At 59.8% G+C, this 11,522-nt stretch overlaps 2 protein-coding genes across 3 annotated transcripts; one reads left to right on the top strand and one right to left on the bottom strand.

Moving 5' to 3' along the window:
• The first annotated feature begins 162 nt into the window (after positions 1–162).
• RPAIN (RPA interacting protein) lies at positions 163–6,418 on the top strand. 2 transcript variants are annotated; one of them, XM_029928517.1, is made up of 7 exons: positions 163–331; positions 1,537–1,707; positions 2,606–2,666; positions 3,658–3,769; positions 3,921–3,984; positions 4,194–4,334; positions 6,271–6,418. In XM_029928517.1, exons 1-7 carry the CDS (start codon positions 251–253, stop codon positions 6,298–6,300), a joined length of 660 nt encoding a protein of 219 aa, XP_029784377.1. In that variant the 5' UTR covers positions 163–250; the 3' UTR covers positions 6,301–6,418. The 2 variants fall into 2 exon arrangements, with proteins under 2 accessions (XP_029784377.1, XP_029784376.1); XM_029928516.1 differs by lacking the exon at positions 163–331 and adding an exon at positions 348–1,224.
• Positions 6,419–6,476: 58 nt separating this feature from the next.
• Positions 6,477–11,522, bottom strand: C1QBP (complement C1q binding protein; the record flags this gene model as incomplete). The annotated part of the gene is made up of 6 exons (XM_029928777.1): positions 6,477–6,854; positions 7,055–7,174; positions 7,371–7,466; positions 8,606–8,702; positions 10,232–10,382; positions 11,462–11,522. Coding segments are annotated over 6 exons (675 nt in total), but the record flags the coding sequence as incomplete, so codon positions are not given.

Below are 11,522 nucleotides of genomic sequence, written 5' to 3'. Positions count from 1 at the left end.
GCTGGACACCTCCGCCTGGCTAAGTCTAGCCATCCTTCAGGATATATATCCCTCAGCCCAGGTTGGGCTGCCTCACAAACACACGACTCGGGGTCGCATTACTGTGTCTCCGGGAGAGGCCGGCCGAGGAGTCGGCCCTTTACGGAACTCCTCCGAGCGCGCGCAGCGAGCGCCCGGAAACTACAATTCCCAGGGTTCGGCGCGCCCCCAGGGGGCGGGACTTCCAGGCGGCGACGCGCGCGGAGAGGAGATGGCCGAGGCCCCCGGCTCCGGGCGCCGCTCGCTTTACAAGGCGGGGGGTTCGCCGTCCTGGAAAGAGGCTTTCCGGCAGGTGGGCGTAGGGCTTGGGAAGCCTTGGCCGCGCTGCCGTTACCCCTAGCCCGTTCGGGAAGCCGCCCTCCCGCGTGCCGGGCTAGGCAGGTGCCCGAGCGCAGGGCAGTGGCGGGGCCCCTGGGCCCGCCGTTCCCGGGGTTTCTGGACCCTGCGTGCGGGGTGTTGGCGAGCCGGCACCACCTGCTGGGGGTGGTGGGTAGGCGTCAGGGAGGCGCTCGGCTTCCTCCGTTACAGTCCACAGAGGAGTCGAGTAATTGGAAAAGATGCCCGATTCTGCTCTTTCATCGACGCCTCCGTAACTGAGTCCCAACAGGGACGTGCCCTTGGCTCACTTGTGACCTATTCTTACATCAGTATGGCTCCTATAATGTGGCCCAACTTTCCAGAAAGGGGCAGAGATCCTGTATTGCAGGAAAATACACGATGCTAGAAATAAGGCTGACGGCAGGGGCTTGCCAAGCTGGGCTGTTGACATTTTGAGGAACACCGGTCTGTGTTGCCGGGGGCGCTATTCTTCGCGCGGGAGGATGTTTCCCAAAGTCCCTGGCCTCCACCTACTAGATGCGGGTAGCTCCACAATTCAAGTGACAACAAAAACTGTCTCCAGGCATTGCCACATGTGCCACGGGGGATAAAAACCGTCCCGGGCTGAGACACCTTGTCCAGAAAGGCGTCCATCATGGTCGCGGCAGGAATGTGGAAGTAACCCTGAGTGTCCTGTGGCAGCGCAGTGGGTGCTGAGTTGCTATGATCCAACCATTAAGGACGCCGGCATCGAAGACATGCTGTGAAATATGCCGATCTGGGATACGTAAACAAAACATTGTGATTTCTCCTGTCTACGCGTGGATAAGGACTGGAGAGGAATACGCAGAAATAACAATGATTAAGGTTACAGCTGAAAGTTCCTGTCTGTAAATTCCCGTTAATGCCTTAACACCTAGTCTTTTTAATTTTTCTTAATGTTTGTTTATTTTTGAGAGAGAGAGACAGAGTGTGAATGGGGGAGGGACAGAGAGAGGAGGAGACACAGGATCCGAAGCAGGCTCCAGGCTCTTCGCTGTCAACACAGAGCCCCGTGCGGGTCTTGAACCCACAAACTGAGAGATCATGACCTGAGCTGAAGTAGGATGCTTAACCAACTGAGCCACCCAAGCGCCCCCCAAATTTTAATGGACTGCTCCCCATCTTTTTCCTTCCAAGGGATGCCTGGAGAGAATGAGAAAGAGCCGGGACAGGCTTCTGAGCAGATACCGCCAGGTGGGAGGCAATGAGCCAGGGAGCGTTCAGAGCAGCCTCCTAGTGCAAGAAGTGATGGAAGAGGAGTGGAGTGCGTTGCAGTCGGTGGAGGGCTGTCCAGAGGGCTTGGCTCAGGTCAGGCTGGGGGGATATTTTGGGGGAGGGGGGCTACATAACAGCACTCTCTCCCTGTTTCCCCAAGTCCTCTAACCCCTCCAACCTCCAGCCCCCACTCAGGATTCCATCTATCCTGAACCCAAGCTCTTCCGCCTTTAACCTTACACTCTTCTTGATTCCTGCTTCATGAATCCCAGACTGTCAGTGTGCCGTGCCACTGCGTCTTAGGAAACTAAACAAATTTCCCTCCTCGGCTCCCCTCCTCTGGAAATTTATCTCCTGAAGAAGGTCCCAGAGCTTTCTGAGTCTAGCCTCAGCGAGAGTGGGGGCCTGGGTGCGGATAGGAAACTGGTTACCGTGTGCCAGAAGATCACTGGCTTGCAAGTCCCTAGTTGTGGAATTCCGGCCCTGGTTTTGCTCTGGACTCTTCCCCCTCCTGCACCTCCGAGCCTGGCTTTGCCTTCGTGTGGTGAAGAAGGTAGCGCTGTGCGGACCAGAAAATGTTGGTAAACCGCCCGGGGACCATCTGGGCTGTCTGCAGTGATGATGCGTTATTGGGTGATTCCGCCCGGGCTAGCTTCACCCCGTGTCTGAGTTCCTGCTGGGGCGCAGGGAGCTCTCTCAACTAGGCCCGAGGTGAGGTTTACAGAGGTCAGGAACTTTCCAGCACTTACATGGTTTTGGCAGAACAAACACGTAGTTGCTGCCCTAGACTCTCCCCCCACATTTGGGGCCATTCCTTGGTTACTGGTGGGTCAGTCATTGACGGCTTCTCGGCGTGACCACATTCCCGCGTCATCACTATATCCTGCAGGAGGACTGGACCGGTGTCCTCAGTTACATGTGGCTTCAGGCCAGCCTCCATAGGAGTCCTTCTGGGACCTGAAGCCTCACCTGAGCCCACTTTGTCTTGCAGCTGGAGGAGCCCATGGACCTGGCTGTGCTCGAGGAAATCCAGCGGGAGCTGGCCGAGCAAGGTGCGCTCTGGGGCGGCCCTCCCGCCTCCACGTCGCTACTCTAATGGTGACCACTCTTCCTTTGGTATTAACATTTATTTTTGTACGGCCACACCACCCTGAGCATGCCCGATCTCGTCTGATCTCGGAAGCTAAGCAGGGTTGGGCCTGGTTAGTACTTGGAAGGGAGACATTTGTTTTTGAGAAAGAGAAGGGGCAGCGAGAGGGAGACAGAGGAGCTGAAGTGGGCTCCATGCTGACAGCCGGGCTTGAAATCACAAACTGCAAGGTCGTGACCTGAGCCAAAGTCCGATGCTTGGCTGACTGAGCCGCCCAGGCGCCCAGCTGACCACTTTTCAGAGAGTTTTACTGGTTCTTACCCGCCCTGCTCCGCTTTAGGAGTGTCAGAAGTGTCAGAAGGCCCTGTTTTTACTCTCAAGTCTCGGCTGGCTATCTACCCCAGGAGACTCTCCTGTGCGCTGGGCCTTGTGCTCAGACCAGTCGTTCCGTGGCGCTGCTCTCTCCCGGTGGCTAGCGGGCGAGGTGTCCCTCCTCCTGCCGCGCACAAAGGAACACAGACTGCGCACAGCACACACTGAGTGTTTGGACATTGGAGGACAGGGCACGTCACACTCAGCAGGTGGGCTGGGCGACAGCAGTAAGTGCCGTGTAAGTGTCCACTCTCTCCAGCTGTCCCCCGGGCCCTGACCCCTTACACGATGCTCCCCTAGCCTCCAGAGAGGTGTTGTGTCCTTGTCCCTTGTCCTCACCCCTTCCCCGTTGGTGGGAGGAGAGAGACAGGAGGGGCGGGACAACAGGATGGAGGCTGGCCCAGCAGTAAATGTCTTGTGATTGGTAGCCTGATTTGGCCTGAACTACTCCGTCCTGGGATGAAGCCTTGAGAGATGGCAAAAGCGTGGAGGTGGAGCCGGCGGGGAAGAGGTGGGGGGAGGGGGCGGGGCCTGCGGGGAGGGGGCGGGGCCGGGCATCGCAGGCGCCCCTTGCCTTGCAGAACGGAGCATCATCAGCGAGTATGAGAAGAGCTTGCACTTCGATGAGCGGTGTCTCAGCGTCATCCTGGCCGAATGGGAAGCCAACCCCGTCATCTGTCCTGTGTGCACAAAGTACGAGTCTGCAGAACTTTCCCAGCGCTATCGGTCCCCACCCCGTGCTCGGAGATGAGTGGCGCTTCCAGCCAGACGCTGCTTGTCTGGAGAGGTCTGGGGACCCAGGCCTGCTGGCCACGGTCCTCTGTGACCCCAGCTCTGCTTCCAGGTGCAACCTGAGGGTATCGAGTGGCGTGGTCACCTGTCCGTGTGGCCTGTACCTCTCCTCTCAGGTAAGTTGCACAGGCAGATGACATGTGTCCTCTTGCCACGTGGGCCTGCTTTCTTGAACTCTAGGGAGACAACTGTATTCAGAATTTCAGCTTCCGTGACCTTAAAATACAGGAGGAGCCCTCTTACCTGACAAGTGGGGACCCATTTCCAAGCTGTTGACTCCGGCGTAGCCGGGACCCGGTTGTAGTTTAAGCTTTTTATCTCCTAGTCTCCGGAGCTGACAGAGCAAAAGCTTCGTGCCTGCATAGAGGACAGCGTGAACGAGCACAGCGCGCACTGTCCCCACACGCCTGCGTTTTCCGTCACAGGGGGGACGGGAGCAGAGCCCGCTCTTCTCATGAGCTGCCGGGTAAGCCTGCCGGGCCCCGCGGTGCAGGCGGGGCCCGTTGTGGGTGTCTTCCCTCGGTGTAGACAGCACAGCTCAGAGACAGGTAGATGTTCAGGTCTTTTCTCCTTTTAAATTGTGTTCTTTTGAGCTGGGCAGGTGTTTAAAAGCGCAGTGTGTTCTCTGAGGAACGTACTTGCCCAGGAAGGTGGAGCCGCTGAAACTGCCAGGAGGGAGGGGACGGAGGCCGTGGGAGCGGGGAGCCTGGCTGTCAGCGGATCACGTCGCACTCAGGAGACTCAGCTAGGCCAGCCGTGTCCGCTGTGCGGGAGGGAGCAGGACAGCGGGTCACCGAGGAGACAGGCGCCCCTGTGAGGGGCTGCGTGGTGGGGAGGGAGGCGGCAGTGCCGTGGGCTCCGCCGGTGGGCTCTGCCGGTGACGAGGTGGGCGCGTCCCCACTGCTGGGGCTGGGATGCAGACTCCCGTCAGTGCAGGGGTCTGGCCAGCTGCTCCGCCAGGGACCCGGAGCCAGCGCGGGGGTCCAGGTGTCCGTGGCTCCAGCGTCCACTGTCTCCGGCTCACAGCTCTGGCCTCAGTGGGGGGGGGGTGTCGGGGGGGATGTCGGGGGGGGGACCCCAGGTGAGGTTTAAGAAGCAGGCACAGGCCAGGTACCTCCGGGGCTCCTGCCACTGCCGCTCAGTGTCCCAAGTGCCCTTGGCCCCGCCCACTCACTATGCAGGTTTGCCAGCAGTTACTGAGTGCCTGTGCCGCTGGGGTGTGTGTCCCCACACCACTGCGGCTGAGTCCTGCTGTCCTTGGGCTCCCGCTGCACCTGATGCGGTGTCCCTTCGAGGACACCACAGCCTCCCTGCCCCCGCACACAGGCAGGGCCCGATGCGTCTGTAGAAATGGGTAGAGGTTGCTTGGGGGAGTTGAAGGCGCGCAGCTCCGGCTTCGGCTCCTGCCTCCTCACAGAGAGGGCTGAAAGGCCGCCTGAGGCATGTGGGGGGGGGGAGCCTGAGCCTGAGCCCCGGGCTAGGCAGAGGGAGTAGCAGGCCATAGTTCACCTGGGTGCTGAGCGCCCAGCGGCACCACAGCACATGGCCGTTGCAGGCCCCAGTCTGTGGGGTCCACTCCCCTGACCGATGGGGCCCCGAAGCTCCAGGCAGAGCAAAGCTAGGTGGGGACAAGGTCAGCCCTCCCAGGGGCACGGAGAGCTTGGCAGTGCGGGCACCCTGTGGGCAGAGACCACTGCGGGCCCGGAGAAGGGGGTGTGTGACAGAAGCACAGTCAAGTTCATGTCCCTGGAGCCATGGAGCTTGGGTCATCCGGCCTCTGGCTTCACATAAGAGGGATTCCAGGACTGTGGGGCCCAGGACACAGGGGTTCAGCCTGCATGTGGGGCGGGGTGAGGTGCGGCCGCAGGTGTGGGTTATGGAAGGTAATGTGTGGCCACAAGGACACGGGAAGCTTGAGATGTGTTAGGGGTCCGGGCTGGAGGGTGCCAGGCCCCAGAAAGCCAGGCCAATCCCCTGCAGAAGCCGTCGGGGACTCTTGCGTGGTGGCCGGACGAGCAGTCAGGGAGTGTGAGGCCTGTCTTCACTCCACTGCTTACTGGGTCTCAAGCTGGAGTTCTGCCTGTCGGGGGCTCGCGGGGGCTGCACCTGCCTGTGGCACATGCCTGTCTCAGGCCTGGGGTCGGAGGAAGGAGCCTTCCCTCACGGAGGCTGGTGACCCATGTCCGGAGCGAGGGTGAGGACGTGTCCAGGGTCTGGTCTGAGCTGGAGGCGTCCACGCTGCTGCCGGGGCCGTGGGAGGGGGGGGTCTCCGTGCTGGCCCACACCGCCCCAGCTGCTCCGTGATGGCCCCTGGCCCCATGCAGCACGATGTCACTACCCGTTAGACCTGAACCACACCCTGAGAAGATGTTCGTGACTCTGCCTTTCTGTTGAAATTGCAGGCTTGTGACACTTGGACGGCGATCCTCTAGAAGCAGCCTGGGCTCCCCGTGCTGGGGTGGAGCCCGCTCGCTCCGTGGGACAAAAGGACTTGTAAATACAGACCTTTAATTTATAACTTATTTTGTATTAAAATTTTTCGAAAGTGTCTGTTCTCGGGTGTTCTGTAATGCGAGCTGCAGGCGAGGAACAGAAAAGACGGAGCACCTGGGAGAAGTTACATGATTTTATTGTCCATTATTACGTTATACAAAATTCTGGGAGGGACAGTCTAGCGACGAAATAAATGAATAGTAAAGGAGAGGGCAACAGAAATAATTTAAATCGGAATTATCTTCCATGATCTTACAACGAAAATCGTCTGCGCGCACGCGTGCCCGGCTCCAGAGCGGGCCTGTCCCTGGCCGGAGCCCGCGTCTCCTCTGGTCTCTCTGGTCTACTGGCTCTTGACAAAGCCCTTCAGGTCCTCGAGAAACGTGATGTACTCCTGGTGCTCCAGGGCCGTGCTGAGCTCCACCAGCTCGTCGGCGAAGGTGTTGTCCACACCCCGGTCGGCCAGGAAGTCCATCAGGTGGTCGTACAGCGCCTGGAGGGAGGACCAGCTCTCGCTGCGGCCCGGGCCCCTCGCCCACGTCCCCGCACACTCACCAGCTCCCACTGTGGCCCCTGCACGCCCACCTCCCCGCACACTCACCAGCTCCCACTGTGGCCCCTGCACGCCCACCTCCCCGCACACTCACCAGCTCCCACTGTGGCCCCTGCACGCCCACCTCCCCGCACACTCACCCAGTCCAGGGAGTCCGTGTTGAGCGTGTAATTCGTGTCCTTCCACTCAGCCTCGCCAACCGACTGAAAGCTCACTTCTCTGATGGCGAAAATGTCACTCTCCTCCTCTTCCTGTCCCACCTGAGAGGAGATGGGGTTTGGGGAGAGTGAAGGGGTTTCCGGGACAAACCAGACTATTAGCAGCTTGGAAGTCCCCGGGTTTTACCTGCCCTCACCCCCCACCTCTTCCCCTATTCTGCTGGCCTCCGAATGGGCCCAGGAAGGTCCCTGGAGGCCCTCCTTGTCCCCAGGGGGGCAGGGACCGCACCGTACCCACCTCATCTTCCGGGTAGTGACAGTCCAGGACCAGGGCCTTCTTGCCGCCGTTCTTTATAACTTCCACCACGAAATTGGGAGTGGACGTCAGTTCAGGCTGGGGGAGCGAGAACAAGTCAGGGCGCGCCCTGCCCGCAGGGGAGTGGGTGCCTGGACCCCAGAGCTCAGCGCAGGGCCTGACGGCCATCGGCCGCTTCTAAACACTACACACCCGTGCTCGTGCAGAAGAGCCTGGAATCTTCCGTAGCACAGAGTCTCTGCGCCAGCTCATTCGGACGCCTGGGCTAACTAGTTCCTGGGTGGATCTTTCTAGAGTCACACACAAGGTCTTCCAGGGTAGAGGATCACACAGCTAACGGAGCTTCCCGCTGTTCGCAGAACTTACCAGGCTTATAATTAATCTGAATTAGGGTCTCTGCTACGTTAATTCACCTTGTCTCCCTGGTTTTCCATCCACAGGCTGCAAAGCTGCCCTGACCCCCCATCTCTGTCTCTCCCGCTGACCATTTCGGGATCTTCCTTTATTATGGCCCAGGACCGAGGCTGTGCATCCGGCTAACTGGTCATCCCGAAGGCTGAAGAATCAGCCTGGATGGGGAGCCCTCCAGGATCGGGGGGACCGCAGCTGGGGTGGCTGAGACAGAAGCACACGGGAGGGCTGCAATCTGTGCTCGGCCCGAGAAGGGTCCAATACCTGCTGGCTGGGAAGTCCGGGGACCCTGTGACCCTCGCACTGCCTCCCGAGAGGCCAGAGGACTGGGCACACCCGGGCCCGGCTAGGCGGGGCCAGCATGCCAAGGTGTCAGTGTCCAAATCCCTCATGCCCCAACTCTGCTACCCTGGTTCAATGGCTGCTGTTTACTGCCAGCCTGGGACACGCTGGAACATTCCTCGCTCGGAAACACTCCAAACATCTCCCAATCGTGGGAAGAAGGCTTAAGACAGGTTCGTTTCCCTCCCGTTAGAAGGATACGGGCTAAACTGTAAGCTTGGGGGAAGTGGGGAGTAATGCAGGGGGGCAGCCTCCTCGGTCCTGGGGGCGGAATGGGCCTCGCAGTGCCGCTCCAGCTGGCCAGAGACCGCCACTCCGGGAGCAGAGCTCCAAGGATGGGGCCCCTGCGTCCCCCCAGCTCCCTTCCCGCAGCAGAGCGATGGGAAGAGCAGGGGTTCCTTCTCCGAGGCCCTGGAATGGCCGTCAGCACTCAGACCACAGCTGTGACCGTGCACCCTGCTCACCTCCTGCTCCTCCACCTTCTGCCCCTGCTGGGGGGGCTCCTCCTCACCATCAAACGTGGGCGGGATGCTGTTGTTGATGTTGAACGTCACCGTGATCCTACAGGAGCGAGAGAAAACCTGAAGGGCTGTGGTTTTCACTTAGTATTAAACCCAGTAAACAGGTCCGAGGGTCTGAGCTGGGCTACAGTTAAAGATGCCACCTGAAACAATATCCTAATGCCACCGACTTGACGGAATTACCTGTGGAGTTTGAAACAGCAGCTGTGGCCGAAGACGGACTCAGCAGGTGACTATGCCCACCACGCGCAGCTGCTGGAAGTCAACTACTGGGCCCCGAGTGGTTCCACTTTATCTCTACCAGATACGGTCCTGTGTGGGCACCCGGGCCAGGCCGGCACCCCAGAGCTCCCTGCCGACCGTGCCCACTGGTTATCACGGCCTAGCCCACCCTGGTCTTGCCCTGGGCACCCTCCCGTGGCCGTGACTGAGAAAGAGCCGGGATGGCAGAGAAGCCTCCGGTGAAAGCGCCCCCACGGGGGGCTGGGGGGGTTGGCCAGAGCGGCCTCAGGAAGGGAAAGCCTCACAACGAACAAGAACAAAAATCCACTCTTCAAAAGAGCTGTGGGGGCACCTGTGGGGCTCTGTGGGTTAAGCGTCTGACTCAATTTCTGCTCAGGTCATGATCTCACTGTCCCTGAGTTGAGACCCCCCACCCCCGGCCCCCATTGGGTTGTGCTGACAGCTCGCAGCCTGGAACTTGCTTCAGATTCTGTGTCTTCCTCTCTCTCTGCCTCTCCCCTGCCTAGGTGCTCAGTTCTCTCTCTCTCAAGATAAATAAACTTAAAAAAAGAAAAGAGTAGTGAAAGTTCACTATCAGAAAGCAAGTCAGAAACACCCAGTTCACGACAACTTTAAGGTGCAAGAATCCTCGCCTGCCAGATCACGCCGAGGCCTGAGTGGAAACCACAGGAGGGGACAGCGGGAGCCGCACGGCCGGGCACACGGACCCACCACGCCAGGGAGCCCCTTCCCCTGCATCCTGGCCAGGTGGACCGTCAGCCACAGGACCTGCCTAACGCACAACAGCGCTGACTGAGCCGGGCTCCTGGGCACAGAAATGTCTTTATTCACGAGAACGTGATGTAGAATGACCCACAACTGGCTACTTTTCACCCCAGAAAATCAGTTTCCTCAGTGAAGTCTCAGAGCACACAGCGGACCTGAGCGCGGGGACAGGACACAGTCTAGGCAAAACCCCAAGAATCAGAACTCCTCTTTACAGCATGTATGAGAGCAGACTCCGAACGGGGGGTCATTACAGCGGAAAAAGGTGGAGAGCCCCACACCTCCCTGGTGGCCACACTGGCTACGCAGTATCCCGTCCTACATGTGGGCCACCAAATTCGCATTTAGGGAGCGGGACCCTCGTTTCACAGCTAGAGTCCTGCGTGGAGCCAGTCAGCACCCTCTGCAGCTGGGGGTCTGCGCGCCCGGCCTCAGGCGGAAGCACAGCCGGCCTCCTGCGGCTCCCTTCCTGTCTCGGGAACACAGCAGGTCTGCGTGCAGGGACCGCGATGCCAGGAGGGCACGCGTGTGGCCCGGGCCCCGCAGGCCGCCCGCACTTACTTCTCTCCAGCCACTTTCCGCACTAATTTGGCTTCTGTCCCATTCACTTCGAGCTCCCAGCCCCCAGACATCTTGGGGAGGGACCCATGCTTCTGGATCTTCTTTTCTTCCTTAATCTCATCATTCAGAAACTCGACGAAAGCTTTGTCTCCTACAATAAAAATCCGTAAGACACAGAATAAGAAGCAGTCTGTCCAAAACCTAACTGCGACCCAGGATTACTGCAGCCCAAAACCGGGACCTGGGACGTTTCTGACACGTGTGCTGTCCACCAGGCTCTGCGAGCAGGGTCCAATTCCCACCCACAACACCTCAGTTTCCCCAGCTGTAAAAATGCTGGAAAGGGGCGCCTGGATGGCTCAGTTGGTTAAGCAGCTGACTTTGGCTCAGGTCATGATCTCACGGTTCATGGGTTCAAGCCCCTTGTCAGGCTCTGTGCTGACAGCTCAGAGCCTGGAGCCTGCTTCAGATTCTGTCTCCCTCTCTCTCTCTCTGACCCTCCCCTGCTCATGCTGTCTCTCTTTGTCTCTCAAAAATAAACAAAACATTTTAAAAACTTTAAGAAAAAATGCTGGAAACACTAAACCAGGAAGCCGAGCCCGCCTCTGGAAAATAAATTACCAACAATGACCTCATACCCACGCTTGCCCACCCCTAGAACCCCCACCCCGAGCTCCCCAAGGGTCCGTCTCTGAGACTCAAACAAAGCTGCTCCCAGAGTTTAGTCTCATCTTCCCCCAAAGCCAAACACCTGTGGGAAGAGGAACACGGGTTCAACCCGCTGGTCGTCCACCAGCAGAGGATGCGTCGGAAAGGGTGCCCTGGACCCCCAGCCGACGGACACCTGCGCAGCCACCCCTCCAGCCACCCCACCCCGGTCCTGACCCTCAGCTCTGACCGTGCAGCCCCACCCCTCGGTATTCGACCCTTGACCCCTGCCCGCCACGGCCCTGGGATCCCCGACCCCCCCAGTCCTCGACCCTTGACCCCTTAGCGCCGCCCATGGACCCCCGACCCCCACCCCACCCCCTTGCCACTAGCCCCTGCCTCGAGCCCCCGGCCCCTCGCCCCTGACCCTCCCACTCCTGACCCCCGACCCCCTAAACCCTCAGCCCTGACTCCCGACCCCGGCCCCTCTCCCCCTGACCCCTCCAGCCCTGACGCCCGGCCTCTCGCCCCCTGATCCTCCCACCCCTGACCCCCGACCCGAGTCCCGACCCCGAGCCTCACCCTGGGTGTGCAGCGCGCCGCAGCCGCAGCCGCAGGGCCCGCGGGGGAGCAGGAGGCCGGC

Source organism: Suricata suricatta, chromosome 17 (assembly GCF_006229205.1).
Source record: "Suricata suricatta isolate VVHF042 chromosome 17, meerkat_22Aug2017_6uvM2_HiC, whole genome shotgun sequence".
NCBI lineage: Eukaryota > Metazoa > Chordata > Mammalia > Carnivora > Herpestidae > Suricata > Suricata suricatta.
Note: the sequence above shows the minus strand (reverse complement) of the source record. Positions and strands in the feature narration are given on the sequence as shown.